We start from the raw sequence: 23,814 nt of genomic DNA on the forward strand, positions 1-23,814 counted from the left end.
GCTAAAGGTAAGGTGAAATATGTCAGTTAAAGGTGGGTGCACAGAAACACGTTTTCATGTATGTGTTCCTCTTTACAGCAGTAGAGCACTTTATTTTCAGTTGTTAAAGTGAGAGAAGTTCCTGTAACTTACTGCATATTGGGATAAATTGTGAAGTTTAATAAGTTTATTTTTTATTATGAACATAAAATACATGATTCTTGTTTGTATATGCTGTCAATTGTAGTTCTTAGAAAGAAAATCATAACCAGGAAAAATCGGTATAGGCTGGTCACACATTGCAGTCGGTTCATCTCTAATTTTTATGACTCAAATGTTGGTTTTTATGCTACATATCATTGAATATAGCTAACAAAATATTTCCGTTTACTGTATTATTATTATTTTATTTTAGTAAACCACTCAAATTGCATGATGTTTAATTTTCTTCGACTTCTGTTGTAGTGTGAAAGATCGGTCGACCCTGACAGTGGCATAGAAGGAAAGCCAGCCTGTGACCTCCGAGCTGTAGGAAAGAAGTTTGACAAAGGCCTTTATACTACACTGGTGAGTACACGGCCCCTTATTTAATGTCACATAATCAGTTCAAGTAGATTAACTGGTATAAAACATTGTGCTTCCATTTAAACATTAGGTCTGTACCATCATAGTAAAAATGATGATCATGATCGTTCAGTTTTTATTGCAAATTGTAAACCGAACATTGCTTTCACATTTTCATATATGTACGAAAATATAAGTCAAAATAAAATCGGTCTTCCTTATTCTCCTTATGTTTTTCACTCCTTTCTTTATACCTGTATGATGTATGCAAATAAAACAGTACAAGTTTTGCCACTTTTGATAAAGAATTGCTCGAGCTCGACCTGTGTTTGTCTAATATGTTGACCATTTTCATGAAGCCTTCGTTACTCGCCTCATCTGGTTTGCACACAACTTTTTCCAAATAGAATCCGATTGGCTGGTGATTTCAGTGTACCCCTGTGAGCTACATGAACTGACTCCCTGTACAGGCGTATTTTTCTGGACGTGCGAGTTGATGCTAGACGATTCACATTAGCAACCATTGCATTTTTTTAGCCTTCATGTATTCAAACAGCAGCTTGTGAGTTTGTGGTGTATTCTCAGGCGGTTGAATAAATTAGTTGTGTTTTTCTTTACAGTGCAGATGCACCGCACTCTGATTTCTTCATGGTTAACATAACTTGCGCTAAGTCTTTCCCTGCTGCTGTGCATAGTTCAGTATTTCGAGTCATTGTTATATCTGTCTTTGAGTGTAGTTTCACATGGTCAGACTAGCACAGGAAACTTCAAACTTGGTGGGGGAAACAGCTGTGTTTGGCACATGGTCACGTGCTGATTTAAGAAACGCTTCATTTCTTAGGTGACGGTTTCCTCGTGGCTGCGTGCAGCGGGGCTAAGGGAGGGTCTGTGCTGACGGACGTGGGTTACTGACCTGGTAGCATGGCTGCCCCTGGGTGGGTCTGGGACGGGCGTGGGTTTCTGGGGGTGCTCCGTCTCTGGGCTGGGCCCCTGGCTGGGCCTTGGGTCCTGGTTGGTGTGTTGCCGGGGTTGTGGGTGTATGGGGGCCCAGCCCTGGCGCAGGGTGCCGCCAGTGCATCGAGCCACCTGGGGGGCTCTTCAACTGTTCGGGGAGGCTGTTACATCTTGCAGGAGGTCTCCTCTCTTCAGGAACTCACTCTGCAGGAGGGGGAGATACAGGAGAGGTGGAGGAAGATCTCAGCCTGGGCGTCTATTGTCTTGTGTAGTCTGGAAGATGAGTGGATGACGGGGTGGGTGCCGGTTTCTCTGTGGTGGGGTCGGGTGGGCTGTCCCGGTCTCTTTGGGGCCAGGCGGCGCTGCCGAACTGGGCCCTGGTCCGAATGGGCCTGGGCCCCCTTTTCCTGGCGGGTTGCAGAGTATGGGGGTGCCTACTGGGGTCAGCGGGGGAGCTGGCCCCAGGGAGGGGTCATCTGCCCCTCCCTTCCTTGCCTCCCCATCTCCAGCTGCCTCCCTCTTCCCGCTCCACCACAATCACCCACACATGCAGGGCCTTGGGGTAAAGATGTGTCACCAGGGTGCAGAGGAGGCTACCCCCCCCCCCCCCCCCCCCCCCCCGCGTCCCCTTCTGGCTGCCAGTGCCTCAATTTTATCCCACAACTTAGACATTCACATTACTCACACTCTCATTACACATACATATAGGACCTTGGGGGTGGGCACGCTACATGGAATCCAAAAGACCATCAGGGTGTACACCTCACCCCTGGCGTCGTTGCCCACCTCTTAATTTTAAATACACGTAGACATTGAGGGCTAGCAGGAGGGACTATGCGCTTACCTGCTGCTCTCTGGCAGGTAGCGCCATGCCCTCCTGGGTTTTAAATGCACCTTAGAACACACATGCATTAACACTACATATGAGCGGGCGGAGGGAGGTTCGGAGTCTTCACACACCCCCGTTCTCTGCAGCCTGCTGGAGCGGGGGGGGGGGGGGGGCTAGGAGGAGGAGTTGGCCGTCCGACTGGGGTCTGGAATGTGGGGCCTCCCTGCTGCTGCCGAGTCGGGGCGGTCTGCTTCTCTCCACCCCAGGGAAAAGGGTAACACTACCTGGGTCTGGGTGCAGTTTCCCCCTCCAGGGGCAAGGGTACCTAGACCTGGGGTACAGCTGGCTGAGCTCACGGGCACGTCACTGCAACCCCCCCTGGCTTCTGCTCCGCGGGGCTCTCCTCAGCTCTTTCTGGGACAGTGGCGCGGCTGCCCCTCTGTTGGTCTTCCTTGGTCTCTTGTGTTCTGGGGGCCTCTGGATGTCTGGAGTTTTGATCTCCTCCATACCTGCTTCATGCCCTGGAGGACGGGGCTGTGGCTCCCCCACACCCTCTAGCAGATCATTACATGAAGGAACCTTTTAATACAAGCGCGTTCGTGCTGACAGTTGTACACACGGGTGCTCACACACACAAACTACACCCTTTTTGGCTCCTACCTCAAAGCACACTGTGTTCTGTTGATCTTACGTGCTGCACAATAATGTTTAATATTTAGTATTTACTGTCATATTCCCATAGATCATCGTGATGTTGTTTATTATGTTGCTCTTTTTTTTCTTCTGCTTGTTTTCTCTTTTTTCTTTCTCAACATGTGATCCAGGTGATTGATATATGTATTTTTTTTCTGCTTATTTTGTTGGTTTTTGTTTTTTGCCCTTTATCCCTGTCCCTCTTCCCTGCTGTTTTTCTTTCCCTCTTTCTTTCTCCCCTTTCTTTTCCCCAGTCAAGTCTGTCCCGTATTTAGCAAGTAAAAATAAAATAAAATAAACAATAAAAGGTGAATCAAATGGACCATTACGGCAAGGCTGGGATGGTCTATTTGGTAAAGTAAATCTGTTGGGCATCTTTCTTCTCCTTTTAGACAATAATTCTGATGGCAAAAGAGCCAAACGGGACAGGCAAAAAAAAAAAAAAGAAACGCTTCATTTGCTTTTGCATTTTAATTAGCAAAACATGCATTTTAAATATTGCTCAATTTAATTGTGTAATGCCAAAATCGTCATCTAGATTCAAATTCAATTAATGTACAGCCTTATTATGTGATATAGAATGGTACAGTGGTCCCTCACTATAACGCAGTTCACCTTTCGTTCTCGCTGTTTGGCAGATTTTTTTGGTGCAATTTTGCATGCTTTTTTTTTTGTTTGTTTGTTTTTTACAGCGCATTGTGTTCTGCGTTCTGATTGGGTGTAGACCATTGTCAATCAATATCGTGCCGTGTGTCATCCTGTAATGTCGATGAAACGTTTTGCACCATCAAAGGCAACTGCGGGTGCCTTTGGTTTTATTCTGTAATACTGGACTTATTTTTCTACGAAGGATTGAACTTTGAGGGTGTTTAAACAAGAGAGATAAGTGTAAAATGTTCAAGCCTGTCAGAGAAAAGTGTATAAAGTGTGTAGTCACGGCGTTTAAAGCCATAAAACATCTATAATAATTGTAAAAAACAAAGTTGACTACTTTGTGGATTTCACATATCGGTTATGGTTATTTTTAGAACGTAACTACCGCGATAAATGAGGGACCACTGTAGTTACGTTCTTTTGTTGGAAATGCAGCCGCCCTATCAGCACAAGATTGAACATCCCAAAATATTTTTTCTTTCTTTTTTTTAATAGAAAATGTTCCATGAGGATGTGGTCCAGGTGGTGCGAAAGAGGCTAGAGCAAGAGGAAGATCTTCCAGAGGAGCGGAGACCTACTGCCTTGGCACGATCCTACTACTTAAAGGTGCTGTATGGCTGAAAACACATAAAGTCTCCTGAAGTTATGCATAATTGGCTTTAAGCATGATTTATCTTTTTGTTTGTTTGTTTTCAGTTTTATAACATTTATAATTATGGAGTGATTTTTCTCTTTTAGTTGCTCGAGGAGGTATTTAATTGGTTCAACAGCCAAGACCCAAAGGTGTGGGACCCTTGTACCAAAGACTTGCCAGTGTGAGTATTACATTTTTAACATTTTATAAGTTTAAGAAATACTCCATTAAAGTTATGTACCTAGATAGTGTTGAAGTACACCGATTTCACTGATTATTTTAATGGTAGTGATCAGGCGGAGACTCTTACTTCCAAAATCAGACATCTTTTTATTTGCGCTTTACAATAAAATACAGATGCATCCGGAGACCTAGCCTACTTCCGCTACGTCTAGCGAGGTCTGGCTCACAACTGGAAATCAACACAATCTTATGGGTTCGGTGTCCCGCCCATTGTACCGTCCCCTTCAGCTGTCCTGCCTCCGGTCTTCCCCACCTCAGCACTACAAACAAAATCCTAAATTTACACGTAGCTCTCTAATCTTCTCTACCTACAGTGAAAATATAAAAACACGAGTCCATAATCACATTTCCCTCAAGTACCCCTTTTCACAATAGATACAACAGAAATGAGCACATCTGTGTAAAGCATCACTATAACTAACTATAAAATTAGCTAAAGTCATGTCTCCTTACAGTAAAATACAAAACAAAAAACAAACAGTTTAGATTTACTATATTAGAAGTACAGGCTTCACTGTAGATTAGATATTATTAATCCCTCGGATGGGTTCCTCCGGGAAATTCAGTTTCCGGTAGCACTGCACCAACAGAAGTTGCAGAATATGAGCAGAAATATACCATATATACACATATATAAATACAGAGACATATATAAATACAGAGTATATAATAGGGATAAATAGGAATAGGAATACCAGGGAATTGCACATTTCAACTATTGTGAATAGGAATGTAGGAATATCCTACAACCACTGAGGGTTTTTTAACCAAGACTGAAATCTTTGATTTTTTTTTAATCAATATGTCCACCTTTCTTTGATGGCATACTTTGTCAGCATCTTCACTGCTAGTGTTGCACAGCAGAAAGACAATCTGTCTTTGGTCAGAAAATATGTCTCTACTCGGGCGGTTCTCTTGGCTAGAGATGGTGCATTTTTCTTTCTTTCTTCATAAAATGATCCAAAGGTCTTCTATTAGATTCATGTCAAGTGATTGGATCATAGTCTTTCAGTTCTTTTACATGTATGTCCAACCCTGTGAAATGTCTGGTGTTCATTTAATAACTGTCTGGAAATCACAGGTCTGCTTAATTTTGTTTCAATGACAATAGGTTTTCTAACTTCATCGCCACAGTATTTGCTTTAGTTTCTAATTTTGAGGCTTTATTATTAGTTTAAGCCTGCAGTTATTGAGATACAAGACATTATATAGAACTGTAAATATTTTAAGTGTTAAATATTTTTATCAAGTAGGTAAATTTATGTGGGTTTCTTCACTTCTGATGTGTGCTGTATAATGAAAAGGGAAAGCACCATTCTGTTTTTGTCCTGCTTCAATTTTTGAACTTCTGAACTCTCTCTTCAGGGGGATGTTGTCCCAGGCTGTTCATCCTCCTACAACAGAGCATGTTTATGCTCAGTGGCAGGAGAGAGAGGATCTTTCATCTAGAACTCCACTGGGACTCCTGCAGGAAGACAATGGACAAAGCTTGGATATAAAGGAAGAAGAGGCTCTTTCTCCAATGTCTAGGGAATCTTCAAGCCTGAACCATTTTAAAAGCAGCAGACTCAAATTCAAAGGTGACGTATTTAGTTTATGAGAAAATGTTCTTTTTTTTCTCTGTTTTTTCTCTTCCACTAAATATTTACTTTTGTGTGTTTACTTAGGAAAAAGAGGTCGGCTTTCAAAAGCTGATCTAGACACTGGATGGTCTAAAGATGATGAGAGACAGTGCTCTTTGTGTCAAAAATATGGAGACCTCAAATCGAATGTAAATAATTCCCAAAACATTAAAATTGAGTGGTTCACAGAAGAATGCAAACCCAATTCACTTATTTTTGTAAATTCTCCATTCTCTTTGATTAATTTCATGTTGGATTGTGTTGTTTCCTTTCTCAGGAAGCAGGCAGGTTACTGTATTTGGGCCAGAATGAATGGGCTCATGTCAACTGCTGCCTGTGGTCTGCAGAAGTTTTTGAAGAGGACAATGGCTCTCTGCTGCATGTACACAGCGCTGTCACAAGGGGGCGTTTGATGGTTAGTTGTTATCACCCTGATAAACTGAAAATTGCTTAAAATCTGTAGAGTTGAACCAGATCAGTCTTTGTCTTTTTATTGTAATTACGTTAACCCAAACTTTATTCTTCACTCTTCACTGTCATTAACCCCAATCGTCTTCAGCGATGTGAACGTTGCAATCAGTCGGGTGCCACTGTGGGCTGCTGTCTGACATCTTGTCAAAGCAACTACCACTTCATGTGCGCCCGCTCCCGTCAGTGTGTCTTCCAGGATGATAAAAAGGTCTACTGCTATAAACACCGACATCTCATCAGTGGCAGGGTAAATTCTCCTCTCCCACCTCGCCTCTTTCAGGATTTAAACAAGTTTGAAGTACATTTAAAAAAAAAAAAAAAAGAATATTTTTATTTAAACCCTAATTTTAGTTATGTACCTTTGTTTTACAGATGATAACTGGTCAGGAATTTGAAGTAAACCGCAGAGTGTATGTTGATTTTGAGGGGATCAGTCTCCGCAGAAAGTTCTTGACTGGGTTGGAGCCAGACCTTATCAATGTGATGATCGGTAAGCTGTTTTGTTTTAGTTGATTGCTTGTTTGGGCCCTTAAAGGCGTTCATTAGAATCGGCTTTTGTTAAACTCAGAATTGGTCTCCACATTGTTATGGCACAGGTTCCCTGCAGATTGAAAATCTAGGCGTGCTGACAGAACTTTCAGCGAACAAAGGAAAATTGTTTCCTGTTGGTTTTCAGTGAGTTGTATATTCTGCTTTTAACATTAATTATACTTGATAACACTTGATTATATAAAGAAATTATATTTGCAACATTGAATGAAATTCCCTCTTCCATAATAAGGTGTTCTCGGTGGTATTGGAGTACGGTTAACCCATTGCGGCGGTGCAAATACACATGTACAGTCCGAGAGGTCCGGCCAATTGTCCCAGAGAAGCCAGTTGAGGAGATGCCGAACCAGGGAGATAATCACACCATTGCTCACAGCCCCCGTCCAATACCTGGTGTGTTGATTTGTTTGTTTGTTTTGGGGTTTTTCTTTACTTCTGAAAACTAGATTGCCTTAACAAGTGATTCGCTGTATTCATAAATCATTTCTATCACTCTTCAGTATCAAAAGCTCAAGACACTTATATATCAGAGTGCCACCCCACAATGGAGGAAACCTCGATTCCAGGTATCCACCCAAAGTCAGATCACGGTGCAAGGCCAAAGATTCCCCAACCCAGGAGACCAGCTGGAGGAATGTCAAGACCTCTGCCTTCCCCAGGTATGATAGAAATTGTAACCTGTTCTTATTTAGAAACATAATAAATAAGCCATCACAGAATGTAAATATAGCTGATTATTTCTGTTTTCCTCTTAGGAGTAGCCCAGCCCCACCACATACTGACCATTAGTGATCTAGAAGAGACTCGAGGAGTTCGTCGCCACGGCCCACACTCACAGACAACAGGTCTGCGCAGTCACAGGTCCCCCCCTCCTCTGGGTCCTGTAACTGGACCAGTCACTCTCCGCACTGGAAAAAATTCCCTCCCTACCTCCCCCTTGTTCCCACTTGGTGCAACAGACAGCCTGATAAATTCTACATCATCCCGCCCAGTTGGAAGTAGAGGTTCTTCCTCTGTACGATCCTCTGGGAATACAGCCCACTGTAACTCGTTATTCTTTCCCCAGTCTCCCTGGCAGGAAGGTGCTGGAAATTTTCCCTCTCAAAGTCTACCCTTCTCTTCACCTGTACAACATTTACCCAGAAGTCGACTGTCGTTTGATCTAAGCCAGTCGGACTCAGTCGAGGTGCCACACAACTTCTTAGCTTCACCAGAGCCAGAGGATGTCTCTCCAGCAAATGGTACATCACCCCAGGAGGACTTGGACCAACAGAAAGATGAAGAAGAGTTTCCCTACAGTTCATTCCACAAGGACCCCAACTTGAGTCTGGGCCAAGAGATGCGGACAGAACTTGAAATTGAAGAAACCCTCTTAAATGAGGGGGTGGCAATGAATTGTGGGGAGCAAATAGTGGTGGAAGGTGATGATCAAGAGGAATTTTGGGGAGCAGCCCAAGAAGTACAGAAGAAGAAGACCCTTGTTGCCAGTTTGCCACGGTCTGCAGCCTCAGCCAGGGATGACCTGGGTAACACATCCTCAGATGAAGATATGGAGCACTATTTTGACTTCTCTCGCACAATAGTCAGCTGCCCGGGATCAAAAGATCACTCGAAGTCTCCATCCTCGCCTTCCTCTCGACCTATGGCTCAACTGGATGGGGTAGATGACGGCACAGAGAGTGATGCAAGTATAGCAACCAGTGATGATGCTCAAAAAGTTAACAGTCAAACTCAGATACAAGCCAAAAAACTAAATGATAAAAATCTTCCTGACTTTGAAACCGCTAGCAGCACACAACCTTCCAAAGCATCATCTGATGATAAGCGAACAGATTCTTCTCCAGTCACGATTTCAGAAGCCACAAAAGATCCCGCTGATGGTTCAACCCAAGATGCACCTAAATCTTTTGATACCAGTCAAAGCTCTGAAACCCCTTTAGTAAACCAAGAGCCCATGCTTTCTTCTCCAGTTGATAACATTCTGCCTAACCTAACTACAAATGTGCCTGAAATCCCATATTCAGAGGGGTTATTGCCAGGTTCCAGTTCAGGGTTGTCCTCTGAAACACCTCTTCTTCTTGAGAGATGTGACACTAACCCACAGTTCACCGAAATGCTTCCCGTGCTGCAAGACACACCACTTGAGACCCCCGAACCTTGTAAAGCCCTGAACTCATCACCTGACTGCAGCAGGTTTATATCACCAGCTGAGGGGGCTAGTGTGTTGATGAATGACTTATCATCTACTGCAACAGAGGCCCCAGTAGCAGGTTCTGCTGATAACAGTCAATGCTCTCTGTTGAGTCTTCTTCAGCCTTCCCCTTTAATGTCAACAGATGTACCAAACCCCTCTCAAGGACTAGTAGACCCTCTCCAGATGTATTCTTTGCCTACTTTCAGTCAGCCTCCCTTAACAAGTATTACATTGCAACCAGTGACCGCTGTACAAGAGTCAACAACTTTACCGTCCCTGGAACCTGCTAAACTGACAACTCTTAGTCCCATTGGAGATATGACACAGACACTACTAAATGTCGTGCCTCAGAATGATCCAAGCTTATCAGCTACTGTTTCTCTACCGGTGTATGCCACACAAACACAGCCACTAGGCTCTACAGCTGTCAGCATTGTTTCCTCCTCTGCAGCAATATCGCCTCTGTCTGGACTGTCAACACACTGTTCAGCTGCTCCCACACAGGTACAAACCACCTCAGCTCCGATGATCCTAAATGGTTACAGTTCTTCTGTCCAGAAGGAATCTACAGCTGGCCATACAATCTCCATCAATTTCGCTACACCCAGGCCAACTATCGAACCTCAGCAACCAGTGGTACCCCAGGCATTACCGGGTCATGCCATTCTTACTGTGAAGGAGGTGGGAGGTCCAAATGTAGACCCTACACCACATGTACTACTGGTGAACCGCCTTGGGCAGATCTTTGTGAAAAACCCTGAAAGCAACACTTTCCAGCTGCCTACTCCCAACTCCCCATCCTACAACTGTGTCACTCAGATTGCTAGCCTTTTGCAGAGCAACGCACTGTCAGCCACACTAGCTGCAGCTGGTAATATGACTGCACCACCATCTGTGGCCAATGTGACGACAGTACCTCCTCCACTAGTCACGCCTGCAGTTCAGAATCCATCTGCTGTCACACAGCTGCTCACACACAAAAACAATGACACAATGGTAATGTCCAATGTGAAGAAATCAAGAAAAACTTCAAAAACACCAAAAGATGAAACTGTTCCAGATTCAAGAAAACCAAAGAAGAAGAAGGATTCCAGCGCGTCAAAGAAATCTAAGTCCTCCAAGGCCTCAGGGCAGCCTGCTCTGCCATCCGAGAATCCTCCCATGAGTCCTGCTGAAAGTGCCCAAGCAATTATTAATCAAGCAATGGCGAGTAACTACACCCCCAAGTGGAGTGGGCTTCGAACAATGAGCCCTTCCTCACTAGTTTTGCCACCCGGCCTGTTAATTGAACCAGATCCTCCAGAGTCACCCCGCTCTCCATCACCACAACCTAAACCAGTTCCCCCACCCCGCCCTCGCACCCATGTCCGCATGAAAAGAGTGTCTTCACTTTCAGACCGCATCGTCACAAAGAAATCTAAGGTTGACTTCCTGCAACCAGAGCCCGTCATCGAGGATGAGGAGCGTCGCAAACCAGCTTTTCCAAGCATCTCCAGCAGGGCCTCAGGAGTCCGAATCAAGACCCCCACAGTGAAAGGAGTACTGAACTTGGACGAGTTAAAAGAGGAGCATCTAAGTGATTCTGATAGCTCAGGGTACGTTTTTACCTATCTGAAGTCATTTTTTTAGCTGCCCTGCTGGTTATTGTGTCAGTGATCATTTAGGCTGACAAAAGAAAGAAAAATTCACGTAGTCAAGCAATTGGTGGCTATTGGCTATTGGTGGTATTTTGCTATGTTTCCATTACTCAACGAATTGATGTCTTTCGATTTTTAAATACAGTCCACTTCAAAGAAGTTGGAACGTTGTGTAAAATGTAAATAAAGCATTTCAGTGACTTTTAAATTATTTCAGTCCATTGCTTAACTGAAAAAAGTACAAAGGAGTCATGAAATGTTCATTGTTTTAACACAGGCTCATTCTGAATTCTTTGCCACCAGCATGTTTGAAATATCTGGGACAGCAGTGAGTTTATCACTGTGCCGCGTCACCTGTTCTTTGAAGTAGCGTTTGGAAACTGAGACCACATTGCTGTAGTTTTGAAAGTGAAATGTTTTCACAATCTTTCTTGATACCGTATTTCAGCAGCCCAAAGACAAAACCTACAAATCCTGTATACCTTATGCAGTATTTTATTCAGCTTTAAAGGGTGCCTTCGTAGATGTGCAATTTACCCACGCAGTTAGTACTAATGAGGCCTTGTACTATCTCAAATTATGGCTTTCATGGAGTTTGTGGATAATAGGTCTGATGATTGTTCTTCTCTTTCATAGAAAAACAATGATTTTGCGTCAGAGAGCCTGAGAAACAAATATTTATGTATATGAAGTCATTTTTAAAAACAAAATAATTGTTTCCACTTGCTTTTCCCAGATCAGAGCCTTGGAGTTTCATGTCTGTGAGTGAACAAGGCAAACAGCAGGCCTGGGAACCAGTGGGACACAGCACACTGACTGACTGGAAGAAATATTCTGGTATTCTTGAGTTAAAACTGTATAATTTCACGAGTTTAAAAATACCAGCCACATTTAATATATCACTGATTAATGAATGGTACCTTTTCACTTCTGCGTCCTTTAAATGTGTTGAATTGTTTAAGAACAATGTGAAAAAGGAGCTCTACGGATTGTGTTTTGTTAGGCGCTGCTTCTGCCTCAGATGACGAACCACCTCCATCTGATGATGAGGGATGTCCAACAAATAGAGACCAGCCACACTTACGATTCGAGATAACCAGCGATGACGGCTTTAGTGTAGAGGCAGACACCATTGAAGGTAAGGCCAGTGTTACATTTTAAAAAATTAGCATCGTAATGTTCTCGTTTTTTATGCTCATTGCTTTGAGCTAATCCCATCTAATTGTAAACTCTTCCTTCAGTGGCTTGGAAAGCAGTCACAGATGGGGTGCAGGAGGCTCGAGCAATTGCAAGGTTGAGGCCACTGACGTTTCAGTGGCTCAGCGGTCCCCGTATGCTGGGTCTGGTCCATGACGCATTAGTGTTCTTGCTGGAGCAGCTTGAAGGAGCTCACCGTTGCCAGCGCCATAGTTTCCGTTTCTTCAAACAGTTCAGCCAGGAGGATGATCTACCCGTCAACCCCAGTGGCTGTGCCCGTTCGGAGCTTTACCTTAGGTATGTTTGCCCTTTAGCCTTTTTTCCATTAGTACCTGCTTGTGACTTGAGGCAGTACAACTCGGCTTGACTCATTTTCCATTACAGTTGAGCAGCACCAATGTGCGTGGGGTTGTTATAGCAACACGCCCGGCCCTCCTGTGGCGTCATTTGTATGCAACACAAACGCTACAACAAAGATGGACGTCAAGGCGATGCAATTCCTGCTGCTCAGCCTGTGGCTTTTAATTAGACCACCATGGTGTTGTTTCTGTGCCATTTCCCTCATCGCCGGGTTTCAAAAATGGCGGTTTTGATTTTTGGAAGAAGAATCCAAACTCAGGGTACCAGTACTATCAATTACTCAATTGACCGTACTGGTACTGTCACCTCATGTAAAGCCACCCAGAGTAGGTACTAATGGAAAAGGGCTGTTGGATTCATCCTGGAGAAAGTGAGTCAGAAAGATATAACTCTTCTAGAACTAACAGCAGTTTATTTGCTCCAACAGGAAGTCTACATTTGATATGTTCAACTTCCTGGCTTCTCAGCACAGACAGCTTCCTGACATTGGGCCTTACGATGATGAGGAAGACGAGGTTCTTTTGAAGTCCACGAGGTCAGGCTTTAGTTTATATTTCCTGGATTGTAATGCCATATTAGGACTTTCAAACCGCTTTTCTCTGAAATATGTTGTGCAGCTTCATATTGTAACTGCACACCACTTTTTTTTCAAAACTAAAGTATACTTTTTCATAAATATATTGACTATTTTTATTTTTTTTAGTATGTTGCAAAACAGTGGTGTTGAAGTTTTGGGTCAATTAATTTCTGCTCCCTTTACCAGACGAGCCACCAGTTTGGAGTTGCCCATGGCCATGCGCTTCAGACATCTGAAAAAGACTTCCAAGGAGGCAGTAGGAGTGTACAGGCGAGTTACATTTGCAATTCATCATTGCTACATTAAAATAGTAAAATGCATTGCTATACGATGCTTAAAATACTCAGTTGACAACATCATAGTTTTAAGGCTTTTAAAGTTCATAGCCTTGGCTGCAAAAGCCACAAATATTTAAAAAAAACCCTCAGAATTGGTTTCACTTCTTAATCTTAATGCCAGCATGGCATTTAAGTTCCTGTTGCATGTAATGAACTCAGAGCTCTAACTGTATCATCTTCCATCTCTTTAAAACCAACACAGGATATGACTTGTCTCTCTTTGGAATCTTTTATCATTTTCACACTTTGGTTTGATTCCAAAGAATTGCCTATTTATAAGATTAACAGAGAAAACCAAAGCATTCCCTGTCAAGAGCAGCGTGAGCAGGAGGATTCAAAACTGAAAAAAGCATCCTTCAGTGATGTTCAATGAATATTCAGCATTGAAGTCCAGTTTGTTTTATTTTGTTCCAGTATGGATGACTCTTTAAAACATTTTCTGTTCAGTTTACCTGTCTAAGTTTAATATGTATGACTATTTTTTTACAGTGTAGTATAGAATTGTATCTGTGATCATGTTAATGGAAAAGCAAGTTGGAGAAAACACTTTAGCCTTTAGCTCTACCAGAGGTTTCTGTATATTAAAAAGGAGTTTTTCTTTCCCCCTGTCACCAAGTGGGGTTTCCTCTCTATTATTGTAGGGTCTTTTCCTTACAATATAAAGCTCTTACCATCCTGTGGCGATGAGAACCACATGACTTAAATGGCATTAGCTTTCATAAAACAAGGGTGATACATAGATAGTCATTTGAATGCAAGTAACAGCTCTTTGGCAGTAATGTGTCATTATTGCTAGCCAGACAACAGAGTCACACCAAACCATTATTCAACACAAATGAATCATAGCTAGCATACATGCACAACAATTCTGCTTTTTCTAACAGCTGTTCAAACATCTGTTTCATGTTAATCCTAGTGAGGCTGAAGAAAAAGCAGCCGTTGGGAAATGAAACAGTGCCTTGGCCAGACATTATGGAGACAGCCTGTTCAACGAGAGCTTTTTTAAAAAAAACTACAAAAGCATTCCCACTCTTTGTTTATACTTTGGCCGCAGTTAACACGTTTTGCAAGTACTTCTGCAAGACATTGGCTGCGCTGTGACCTCACTCAATTTCTAAGAAAGAAGGTCTTGTTAAACAGAAAACTTTTTTTTCACTGCACAATACAGCTTTGTCACTCTGTAATGTCACTGCTACCCAGGAAGCACAAAAGGAGAAGTGGTGGGGGTGGGGGCAATCCTGAGAAAAGTGTCAAAATCTAGTGACAAAGAGCATGTAGGGTAGAGCAGGGCGATATGACCAAAAATATTTATCACGATATACATTAGAAAATTTGCGATAACGATAACATATCCTCAGCATAACCATGTATAATATCCACAAAACTTAAAAAGAGGTTATACACACACAATAGGGTAATATTATGTTAAAGCACAGTACGTATCACTCCACGAGGCTCCTGACTATGATAGCCGTAATGCTCCGACAATCCATCAAGCGGTGCAGATTCGTAGCTCAGCAAAGTTGTACTAAAACATTTGATAGATTTTCGAGCGCCGTGTAACACATAAAATCGTTTCGAGGTCAGTAAACACAACCAGAATTCATACATAAGGCACACAGGGTTATAAGGGGCACTGATGTATTTTTAGAAAGATCAAAGGATTGATTTTAAATGTGCCGTATTTTCCAAAAATATGGGATTTTTTTGGGAATCAAACGAAGTGTGGAAATGATAAGATTCCAAAGAGAGACAAGTCGTATACTGTGTTGGTTTTAAAGAGACACACGATGAAACAATTAGATGTCTGAGTTCATCACATGCAACAGGAACTTGCCTCCGGTGCATTCACTGGAGTTTGAATTTGTGTGAATGTTAGATAGAAAGTACTTAAGTAGACAAAGCATAGAGAAAAGTGCTTGTAAGAATGTATGTGAATTGGTGAATGAGGCATATAATGTGCTTTGAGTGCTTGAGTAGCAAAAGCTATATAAGAGCTGGTCCATTTACCATTTATATTAAAATAAGACAAACAAAAACCCCAATAAAATGAAAAAAGATCAAAGTGGCTGAATTTGGGTATATATTTTGGGTATAGCCCTAGCTCCTGTGTTTACCATGTTAGTGCTTGTGTGCCAACATTCATGCAAAGGTAAAAGATTGTAAACTAAAAAAGTGGGCACATTAAAGTTTGGCCTGTATCAGCAATATAATATACAAATGTGTTATTGTATAGATTTTTTAAATATCTTCCTATTGCTTTACAATCAGTTTTCATCTTGATAACACTTCCTGTAGGTCTGCTATCCACGGCCGTGGTCTTTTCTGCAAGAGGAACATTGAAGCAGGAGAGATGGTTATCGAATACGCGGGCATCGTCATTCGCTCCGTGCTCACTGATAAAAGGGAGAAGTACTATGATGGGAAGGTTTGTGCATCTTCATCATTGTCATTCTAGTTTTGGTCAGGTATTTCATAGCAACTGGCGGTTCATGCTGAGAGATTTCATGAAAAACACCAACAGGTTTCATTTCTGCTCCCTGCAGGGTATCGGTTGTTACATGTTCCGCATCGATGACTTCGATGTAGTGGATGCGACTATGCATGGCAACGCGGCGAGGTTTATCAACCACTCATGTGAACCTAACTGCTACTCTCGAGTGATCAACGTGGAAGGTCGGAAGCACATCGTCATCTTTGCTCTTAGGAAAATCTACAGGGGGGAGGAGCTCACCTACGACTACAAGTTCCCCATCGAAGACGCCAGCAACAAACTCAACTGTAATTGTGGGGCCCGGAGATGTCGTCGTTTCCTCAACTAAGAAATCTCTTGGATACAAAAAGGGGGAGGATCCTGTTTACTAGTAAGCCTTAAATTGTGGTGACACTGGATTGGGGCTTGAGGAGGCTGCGGTCAGTCTGCCCAGCAGGGGGATTAAGCCACTATGAGACTGGCCAGAAACATGGCTAGTGAGAAGTGAGGACATTTTTTGTTTTTTGGGGTCTTTTGTTTTTTTTGGGGGGGGGGGGGTCAAGCGGAAGAGGATGAGAACCAGCACAAAAAACAAACTTTGCAGAGTTTCTTGCCTCACAGTGTACTAAAAGGTATGGCTCCCCGAATAATGTAATTGCAGCTGTAATTAAATCAGAGGAAGTAGTTTTGGGTGCTTGTGACAACTGGAGATTTCAAAGTGTGGAGAGTTTCTGGATTTGAGCAGATAACCTCAGATCAAGCCTTATCTGTCACATTACATTACAGCTCCATCCCTGTAGTTGTGAAGTCAGTTCTCAAGCCATACATCACCCAGACCTTTATTTGTACGATTCAGTACTTCTTATGTTAACTCTTTCCCTTTTTTTTCCTTTTTTCTGTCTTTTTTGTGAATAACAGAAAATCAAAACAAAAACATGGTGCTAAGCTTTTTAAAAGCTTTGTCTTTAGTTGGACTAAGATGTCTTGCGAATCAGGAATTGTTTAGCTCTTTCTTTACCCTGCTGAGATCTTAAATTTATGCACTCTTATAAGTCCTCCTGTTGTTATCTGTAAAATCTCACATTCAAAACCTGCTATTCGTCACCCACTTTCTTCCTGTCTTGAGTGTAAAATTAGTGTCTGGTTTCAGAGCAGAAAAACAGTGTCATAGAAACGTCCTCTTGGTATTTTTTTTTTTCTTTCTTTCTTTGGTTGTTTTTTTTTTTTTTCATGTAAAGTGTATGTAGCAAAACACTACCCAAGCCAAAATTGAAGATTTCCTTCCTTTTTCTTTCTTTCTTTTTTTTTTTTAAATATATATATTTTAATACTCTCATGGCAGATGCTCATCGTTACCTATTGCAATAAGACTTTGCTGCCCTGCAGTTGCACATAATTACCCATCAAACATCCAAATTATCTTCATCTTCGTGAAATCTTCTGCAGTTTCTCTTGATCAGGGAGGGCATTGGTGTAAGGCATTGCTACTGAGCATGTACATTGAGCTCCTGCACCGTGATGGTTGAGAAGACGGTGTAGGTGCGGGACTTTTCTAGGTATTGCTGCCTTTAAAATAATGATTGTTGTAGGTGGATGTTCAGTGGTGTCATTGGTGAGGCTAATTGAATTCACACACTGTTCAAATTGGTAGTTATATTTATTCATGTTTTGATTTCTATTTTAAATGGTTAAAGGTTGTGCTTTGTACAAATTGGTGGCGGTCTAGTGAACCCCCCCTTCCCCTTTCCCCTTTCCCATATGTATGCTTTGTTTACACATCATGTCTTTTGTTTCACTAACTTACTTGAATTTTTTTTCTCTCTTTGGGGCAGTTGTGGTGTGCGATTAAGCCTTTATGACAGATTGTTCTAAAGCAGGTATTTTTAAAGAATCTTTATTTTATTTTACTTTTATTTTTTTTATGTAGATTACTGATGGTCTTAGAATCAGCCACAGGAGTAAAGTGAGCACTGTTTGCCTACTCAAGCCCATAATTATGTTTTCCAAAATTATGTCATGTTTTGTCTTTTATCACCCACCCACCCCTCCCCCCACCTTGCATGTCCAATCACTGGGATGGAGCCCAGGTTAACTTGTGTCAATCACCTAGCTGATAACAAGAGCAGAGTCACTCCCAACTCCTTGCAAGGATTCTACCTCAGCTGTTTAGACAGATGTTTGGGAATACTGATGCAAAAAGAGAGGATGATGATTTAAAAAAAAAAAATAGCTTGGTTTTAATATCCAGGTGTGTGTGTGTGTGTGTGTGTGTGTGTGTGTGTGTGTATTTGGAAATGTTTGTCATTTCTATGTATGTGTGCGTGCGTGCGTGCCATGAAGGATGCAAGGCACTAGTCAAAACCTGAAGTTATCATGACCATCTCGCCCAGAATCTGTTAAGAAAGCTGTATGTTCTATATACACATATATATAAATATACATATAAATATATATATAGTAGGGTTATTTTAACGTAAGTGTAAAAGACATCAAAATGAGAAAATATGTGCTCTTTAAATTTACGTCTTTGTTACCATGTACAAATAAACCTTGAGTTTGTAAATATTTGTATACATATTTCTAAACCTGTTTAATTTTTCTATGCACTTTTTTTATTTATAATGTTATTTGCTTAATAAAGATGTTAAGATGTTTGATGAAATGACTGATTGAATGATTTTATTTGCATAGGTCAATAGTATTATAAAGGCAACAACAATTGGAAACAGATTAACATTTAAAAAAAAAAACATTACTCATTTGTTCTATTTTGACAAGAATACTGTCGCGGTAAATATGATGGTGGGGAAAACAGGAACTGTGGAATTTTGGTTGAGTTCACTGGAGGAAAAGGCATCTCGTTAGCTGGATGGGTAAAGATAAAGCCTGGCTAAAATTCTGATTCTTTGTCCTTCATGCACGTGTTAAGCAGTTTATATGGGATACAGCAGTCGAGGTTAAATGTTTTCCAGGAGGTAGGTAATAATACATTAATTATTCAAACGTAATAACAAATGAAGCTGCAAATATGGAAGAAGCTATTTAATTTTTTATGGAATGCTTGACTTCCCCCGTCATCAACTTGGACGCATAAGGCATGCGATATCGCTCCGCTTCTCTCCGTGCTCGTAGCAGCCTTTTTGGGAGTCGGGCTAAACAGTCGCTACACTTCAGTCTTATTTGTTTTAAGTTTTGCAAGAGCAGCTATGGCGTCATTACGCTCCATGTGTTTGAGCAGTTTAGCCAGGTGCCCTACAGTCCAGTCGGGGTTCTTGCAGGTCACGCCCTCCAGCACAGCTTTTAGGGGGCTTTTGCTGTCCTTCATAGAGTAGGTGTAAGTAATCCAGGTGGAGGGGAAGGCGCAGTGCGACGCCAGATGTTTTGTGCTCTTTCTTACGTGGCTCTCTGGATCCAGCAAAATCACCAGCTCTTCCAAAACATCCAAGTTGTCCAGCACGGTCTGTAGAGGTGCAGACAGGATGTCTGCACCTGAATTTTGAAAGGGGAAAACAGAGCATCAATGAATGATGTCAGTAGGTTAATGAAACAGACTTTCATTCGTCAACAGGAACACAAAATGGCAGTTTCCGCCCACTTTTACCCCTCACTAGACAGTGGTTTGGATAGGCGTTGTACATTTTGAGATAACATTAAGTTCGACTCACAAAGTATGTCCTCTACGTCACTGCCATTAGATGAACCTGTCAGGGGGGCGAATCCGTCATTTATATATGCGGGTTGCCTGCAAAAAGCCTTTGCTGTTTACATAAGGCAGAGGAGAGAGTGTCAGAATCATATTCGCCAGCTTGAAGCTAGAGGGTATTTTAAAGTTATTTTAAAATAACCCTACTATATTGGTTGTAAAATTACATTCTGTAACATTTTATGGCAACTTCTCTTTATAAACCCAGTGCTCAGCTTTTATGTCGTTTCTTAAGTTCCTAAGACCTTGATGTGTGCACATTTGTTTATCTTCGATCGTCTAGTTTCGGTATACATACCTCTTTTCCGTTTGAGACCAAACACATAAGCAGACAAGGCAGCGAGCAAAATGGAAATTAAAATGGCTAATGGTACTGCCCCTGCAGACACAGGAAAAAGTCAAGGTTACATTTAAATGTAACTGTCAAGAAAGGTGTCTCAGGTGTACAGTGAAGTGCACGCGTAACTTACAGGCTGCCCATGACACATTGTGAGGACGTGATGGTGGTGAGGTTGGTGTCAAGTTAGGTCCTTGATATGCCAGAGTCTGGAATGAAAAGAGAATGGATGTTTTGGCTGTTGCTGATGAGGAAGAAACTCCTTCTTAACCAGCTCTCCACAAATATCTTCTGTTGCTTCTTTCTGTTGTGTTTCATATTTTTAGTACCACTACTGCCACAGACAGGCAACCCCTATATATTTATTTATTACTGGTAAAATTTACAATTTACACTAAATGCAAAAAGCCTACTCACTGTGACAGGGAAATCTGTTGTCGGGATTCTGCAGAAAAACAGAAAAGGGGTGGGGAGGAATGAAAGTCTGTAGATAAAACAGCGAGAGTTTTAAGAGGAAAGCGCTCTTATTGTGCCTGCTTATTAAGCCGTAAAAGAGATAGTGAAACACACACACACACTTTGATGAAAATCCCCTGCGGTTCAGAGAGACCATCACATCCCCTCAGCTGTTTACCTGTTTCTCACGGTGATGTGCTTGTTGTCTTACCTTTGCGTAACAGGCACCTTGCCGCAAACGGTGTCAGCTGTTGTGTTGCAAGGTCTCTCAGTCTGAAACCGAAGCGGACACGTGCTACAGGGTTTGCAGTGGAAGCTGCTGCCATTGTTAAAAGTGTTTGTCTTGCACGGTTTTGTTGTTGCCTCGTGTCGCCCTCCGTCATCATCAAGCCCACAGTTGGGGGTAATTTCGTGACCTACATGAATAATATAATATAATATAATATAATATAATATAATATAATATAATATAATATTTGACCTACCTGGCTTTATAGGGGTATTCGTACACGGGATGCATGTTCGTTGCGCCTTATCCCAGAAGGTTGTTAGATCGTGGCATTTTTGTGAGTGTCCAGTGTTACTCATCGTTACTGAACTGAGCTTTAGAGCAAAGATTCTGTCTCTATAACAGCCCCATAGCACCACCCCTTCTTCTACATAAGTGCGGTTAGAGTTCCGTAGTACGTGTCATCGTTTCTTCTTTCTCGCTGACCCAAATGTTCTGATATGCTTTTGTTTGTTTGTTTGTTCTTTTAATGAAAGCTGGTCAAATGTTAGACCAGTTTAATATGCAAGCAAGGGACAAATCATACAAACTATTTCGGAGCGAAATCGAAATATTTAAACTCACTCCGTTATTGGGCTATAAAGTGACGGTGTAGAGTTTAAAATGCCCTTACCCGTTACTGAGGCAAAGTAAAGGTAGGGCAGTTGTTTTCTTAGGGAGTCGCCTGTCTGCGTGTTCGCTTTGGAACCGATATCACGGATGCGCCTCCCTTCCTCCCTTTGTGAGACAAAGCAGGTGGTGTACTAATCTGACTGGAGTACCCTGGCCAGGGATGAGTCAGCGGGGAAAAAAAGACTGACTTTTCAAAAAAAAAAAAAAAAAAAAAACATTTTAAGGAATTTTTTATACAAGGTCAGATGACTTTCACAACTGCTGACAGCCAAATGACTACCTTTGTGTGTTGCAATGGTAAGTGACTTGTCGCGGGCGTGACATGTAACTCACTTGTGTGAGCAGTGGCGGTCCTAGCCTGTTTGGCGCCCCGGGCGAACACTCCCTCTGGCGCCCCCCCACACACACAAAACATATTAAGGATTGTACATTAACATAAAACTGTTGTCGGAACCATACTGAATTTCACCAGAGACACAAACACACATATGAAGAGAGTAGGGGAGACCGGGGATAGTTGTAACGTGGGTCAGTTGTAACACTTCCAATTTCTCCAATCAGGGCTAAGTTTCAAATGATGTGACTCATGCTGTGCATGCCCAACTCAGTTCTGCTATCACATGTGAAAAATCAGCACATTTTGTCAAACACAGACAATTTAACACAAAAAAAAGTAATTTGTATGCCAAAAAGTAAGTTTTTCTACTTTATTTCAATTTCTAATAGCATTATCTGCTTTGCAGCTAAACTCATCAAACTTAAATTATGTTATTTGTATGTCTATGGGGATATATTCTGTGTAGGTCTTTAGTGCTAATGTTTTAGCCGTTGGCTGTAATGTTAGCTAGTTCATGGCTATAGGAGTCTGGGTCAGTTGTAACAATAACGCAGATGTTAAAACTTACCACACTATTACTTTAACTTATATTAAACAAGTTGGGGCAACGACATCAGCAGAGAGAGGTTCACTGGTCGCATTTGTATATGCGGTTAATGCCATTGGCAACACAATTCCTCCACTGTTTGTGTTCCCACACATACATTATGCAGACCACTGTGTCAGAGATGGACCAGTAGGAAGTACTGGTAGTGGAAATAATTCAGGATGGGTGCAAGAAACAGATTTCCTCATCTTTCTGAAGCACTTTGAAAACCACACCAATGTAAGCCATGATAAAAAGTAATGGAATTGCGATGCTGGTGAACAACTACATTTTTTCAGCTTCATTGTTATGTTCAAAATTGGTGCAAGAGTTGTAGGTTATGATGCCCACTGAGCCAATGGGACCAAACTCAAGAAAGACCAACCAAAATTAATGATATATTCAGTTGCAGAAAATTCCATAATTTGTCTTTTTTGGGGGGGTTGGAATATGTTCAAAAGCTAGATTTCTGCATTCTGTCACACACACACAGAGCTACATAAATGGCTCTAAGTGCATTCATGTGTTGAATAAACAAAGATTACATGTTAATGTTTTGTTAGTACCCTTATTTCATTGTGTTACATTTCACCCCAGGATATGTTACAACTAACCCAGACTATGGGGTTAATTGTAACATTTCACTCTTTGTGTTTGAGACCATACCATGCAATGGGTAATTGTGCTGCAGAGAAAATAGCTGCACTATTTAATAGCAGAGACATGTAAATACTTTGCATTACATTTTGAATCCACTACCTTAAAAGAGCTCCAATTTACAGACAGAAATGTCAAAAATGTTACAACTATCCCCGGTCTCCCCTATGCATTGTATGCAAACGGCTACCAAACACCCATCATAATTCGTCATACAATGAGAACAGGACAAATCAACAATTGACACTGACTAATTAATATTAAAATCTGTAACATAATGTATTGTTTGGAGTTTAGTCTGTTACTGTTACTGTTTTTTACCATTTCTCTTTGGAGCAACTGTAACCCACATTATTTCCTTAGGGATTAATTCTGATTCTTTCTATTCTGATTCTTTCAGGATACCTGCCATTATCCAATGACACATCTGCTTACCTGTATCTTTTGCTCGTTTCTCCTCCTCTTCTTTTCTCTTTTTTCTAAACTGAGCACCTGGCTTTGAACTTTTCTTGTCCATCTTTCATTGGTTTTAATTTTGCACTCCAGTATGAACACAAATCCCCCAACTCGAGGATCACCACAACATAACCTAATAGACCTACACCTTAGTTCACAGATTCACTTTGTCTAGGGTGCATTTCTGGGATTTCACACAACCCAGGATTCAGATCATGAATACATAATGGGCTTGGATTTACGTCATTATGAATGAAATGTGCTCTATCTGGAAGCAGCCGGCCTCCCTCCCCTGTCGACAGGTTGTGTGTGAGATCATCAAACTGCAAATTATAAATTTTAAATTGTTATTGATCCCTTTACCCCTGGTCCTAAAGTGTGTATTTATTTTCTTACTCTTCTTATATTTGTTG

General features: G+C 41.6%; 2 protein-coding genes across 3 annotated transcripts in view; one reads left to right on the forward strand and one right to left on the reverse strand.

The window, feature by feature from the left end:
• kmt2bb (lysine (K)-specific methyltransferase 2Bb) overlaps positions 1–18,182 on the forward strand; it is a 28,914-nt gene extending 10,732 nt beyond the window's left edge. For both annotated transcript variants that reach the window (XM_040029478.1, XM_040029479.1), the window contains exons 18-36: positions 445–546; positions 4,169–4,279; positions 4,412–4,488; positions 5,916–6,130; positions 6,218–6,321; positions 6,450–6,587; positions 6,732–6,890; positions 7,016–7,133; positions 7,240–7,318; positions 7,425–7,585; positions 7,693–7,851; positions 7,948–10,981; positions 11,760–11,860; positions 12,027–12,161; positions 12,265–12,517; positions 13,008–13,115; positions 13,344–13,427; positions 15,794–15,923; positions 16,042–18,182. In XM_040029478.1, coding sequence (XP_039885412.1) covers positions 445–546; positions 4,169–4,279; positions 4,412–4,488; positions 5,916–6,130; positions 6,218–6,321; positions 6,450–6,587; positions 6,732–6,890; positions 7,016–7,133; positions 7,240–7,318; positions 7,425–7,585; positions 7,693–7,851; positions 7,948–10,981; positions 11,760–11,860; positions 12,027–12,161; positions 12,265–12,517; positions 13,008–13,115; positions 13,344–13,427; positions 15,794–15,923; positions 16,042–16,317 — 5,544 coding nt within the window. In that variant the 3' untranslated portion in view covers positions 16,318–18,182. The remainder of the gene's footprint in view (positions 1–444; positions 547–4,168; positions 4,280–4,411; positions 4,489–5,915; positions 6,131–6,217; positions 6,322–6,449; positions 6,588–6,731; positions 6,891–7,015; positions 7,134–7,239; positions 7,319–7,424; positions 7,586–7,692; positions 7,852–7,947; positions 10,982–11,759; positions 11,861–12,026; positions 12,162–12,264; positions 12,518–13,007; positions 13,116–13,343; positions 13,428–15,793; positions 15,924–16,041) is intronic.
• Positions 18,183–18,620: 438 nt separating this feature from the next.
• On the reverse strand, positions 18,621–21,443 carry igflr1 (IGF-like family receptor 1). The gene is made up of 7 exons (XM_040029482.1): positions 20,950–21,443; positions 20,676–20,880; positions 20,426–20,453; positions 20,142–20,217; positions 19,970–20,050; positions 19,634–19,726; positions 18,621–19,457 (listed from the first exon to the last, which is right to left on the reverse strand). The coding sequence occupies exons 1-7, from the start codon at positions 21,050–21,052 to the stop codon at positions 19,132–19,134; spliced, it is 912 nt and encodes a 303-aa protein (XP_039885416.1). The 5' UTR covers positions 21,053–21,443; the 3' UTR covers positions 18,621–19,131.
• Between the last annotated feature and the right edge of the window lie 2,371 nt (positions 21,444–23,814).

Source organism: Simochromis diagramma, unplaced genomic scaffold (assembly GCF_900408965.1).
Source record: "Simochromis diagramma unplaced genomic scaffold, fSimDia1.1 OVJJ01000361.1, whole genome shotgun sequence".
Taxonomy (NCBI): Eukaryota; Metazoa; Chordata; class Actinopteri; order Cichliformes; family Cichlidae; genus Simochromis; species Simochromis diagramma.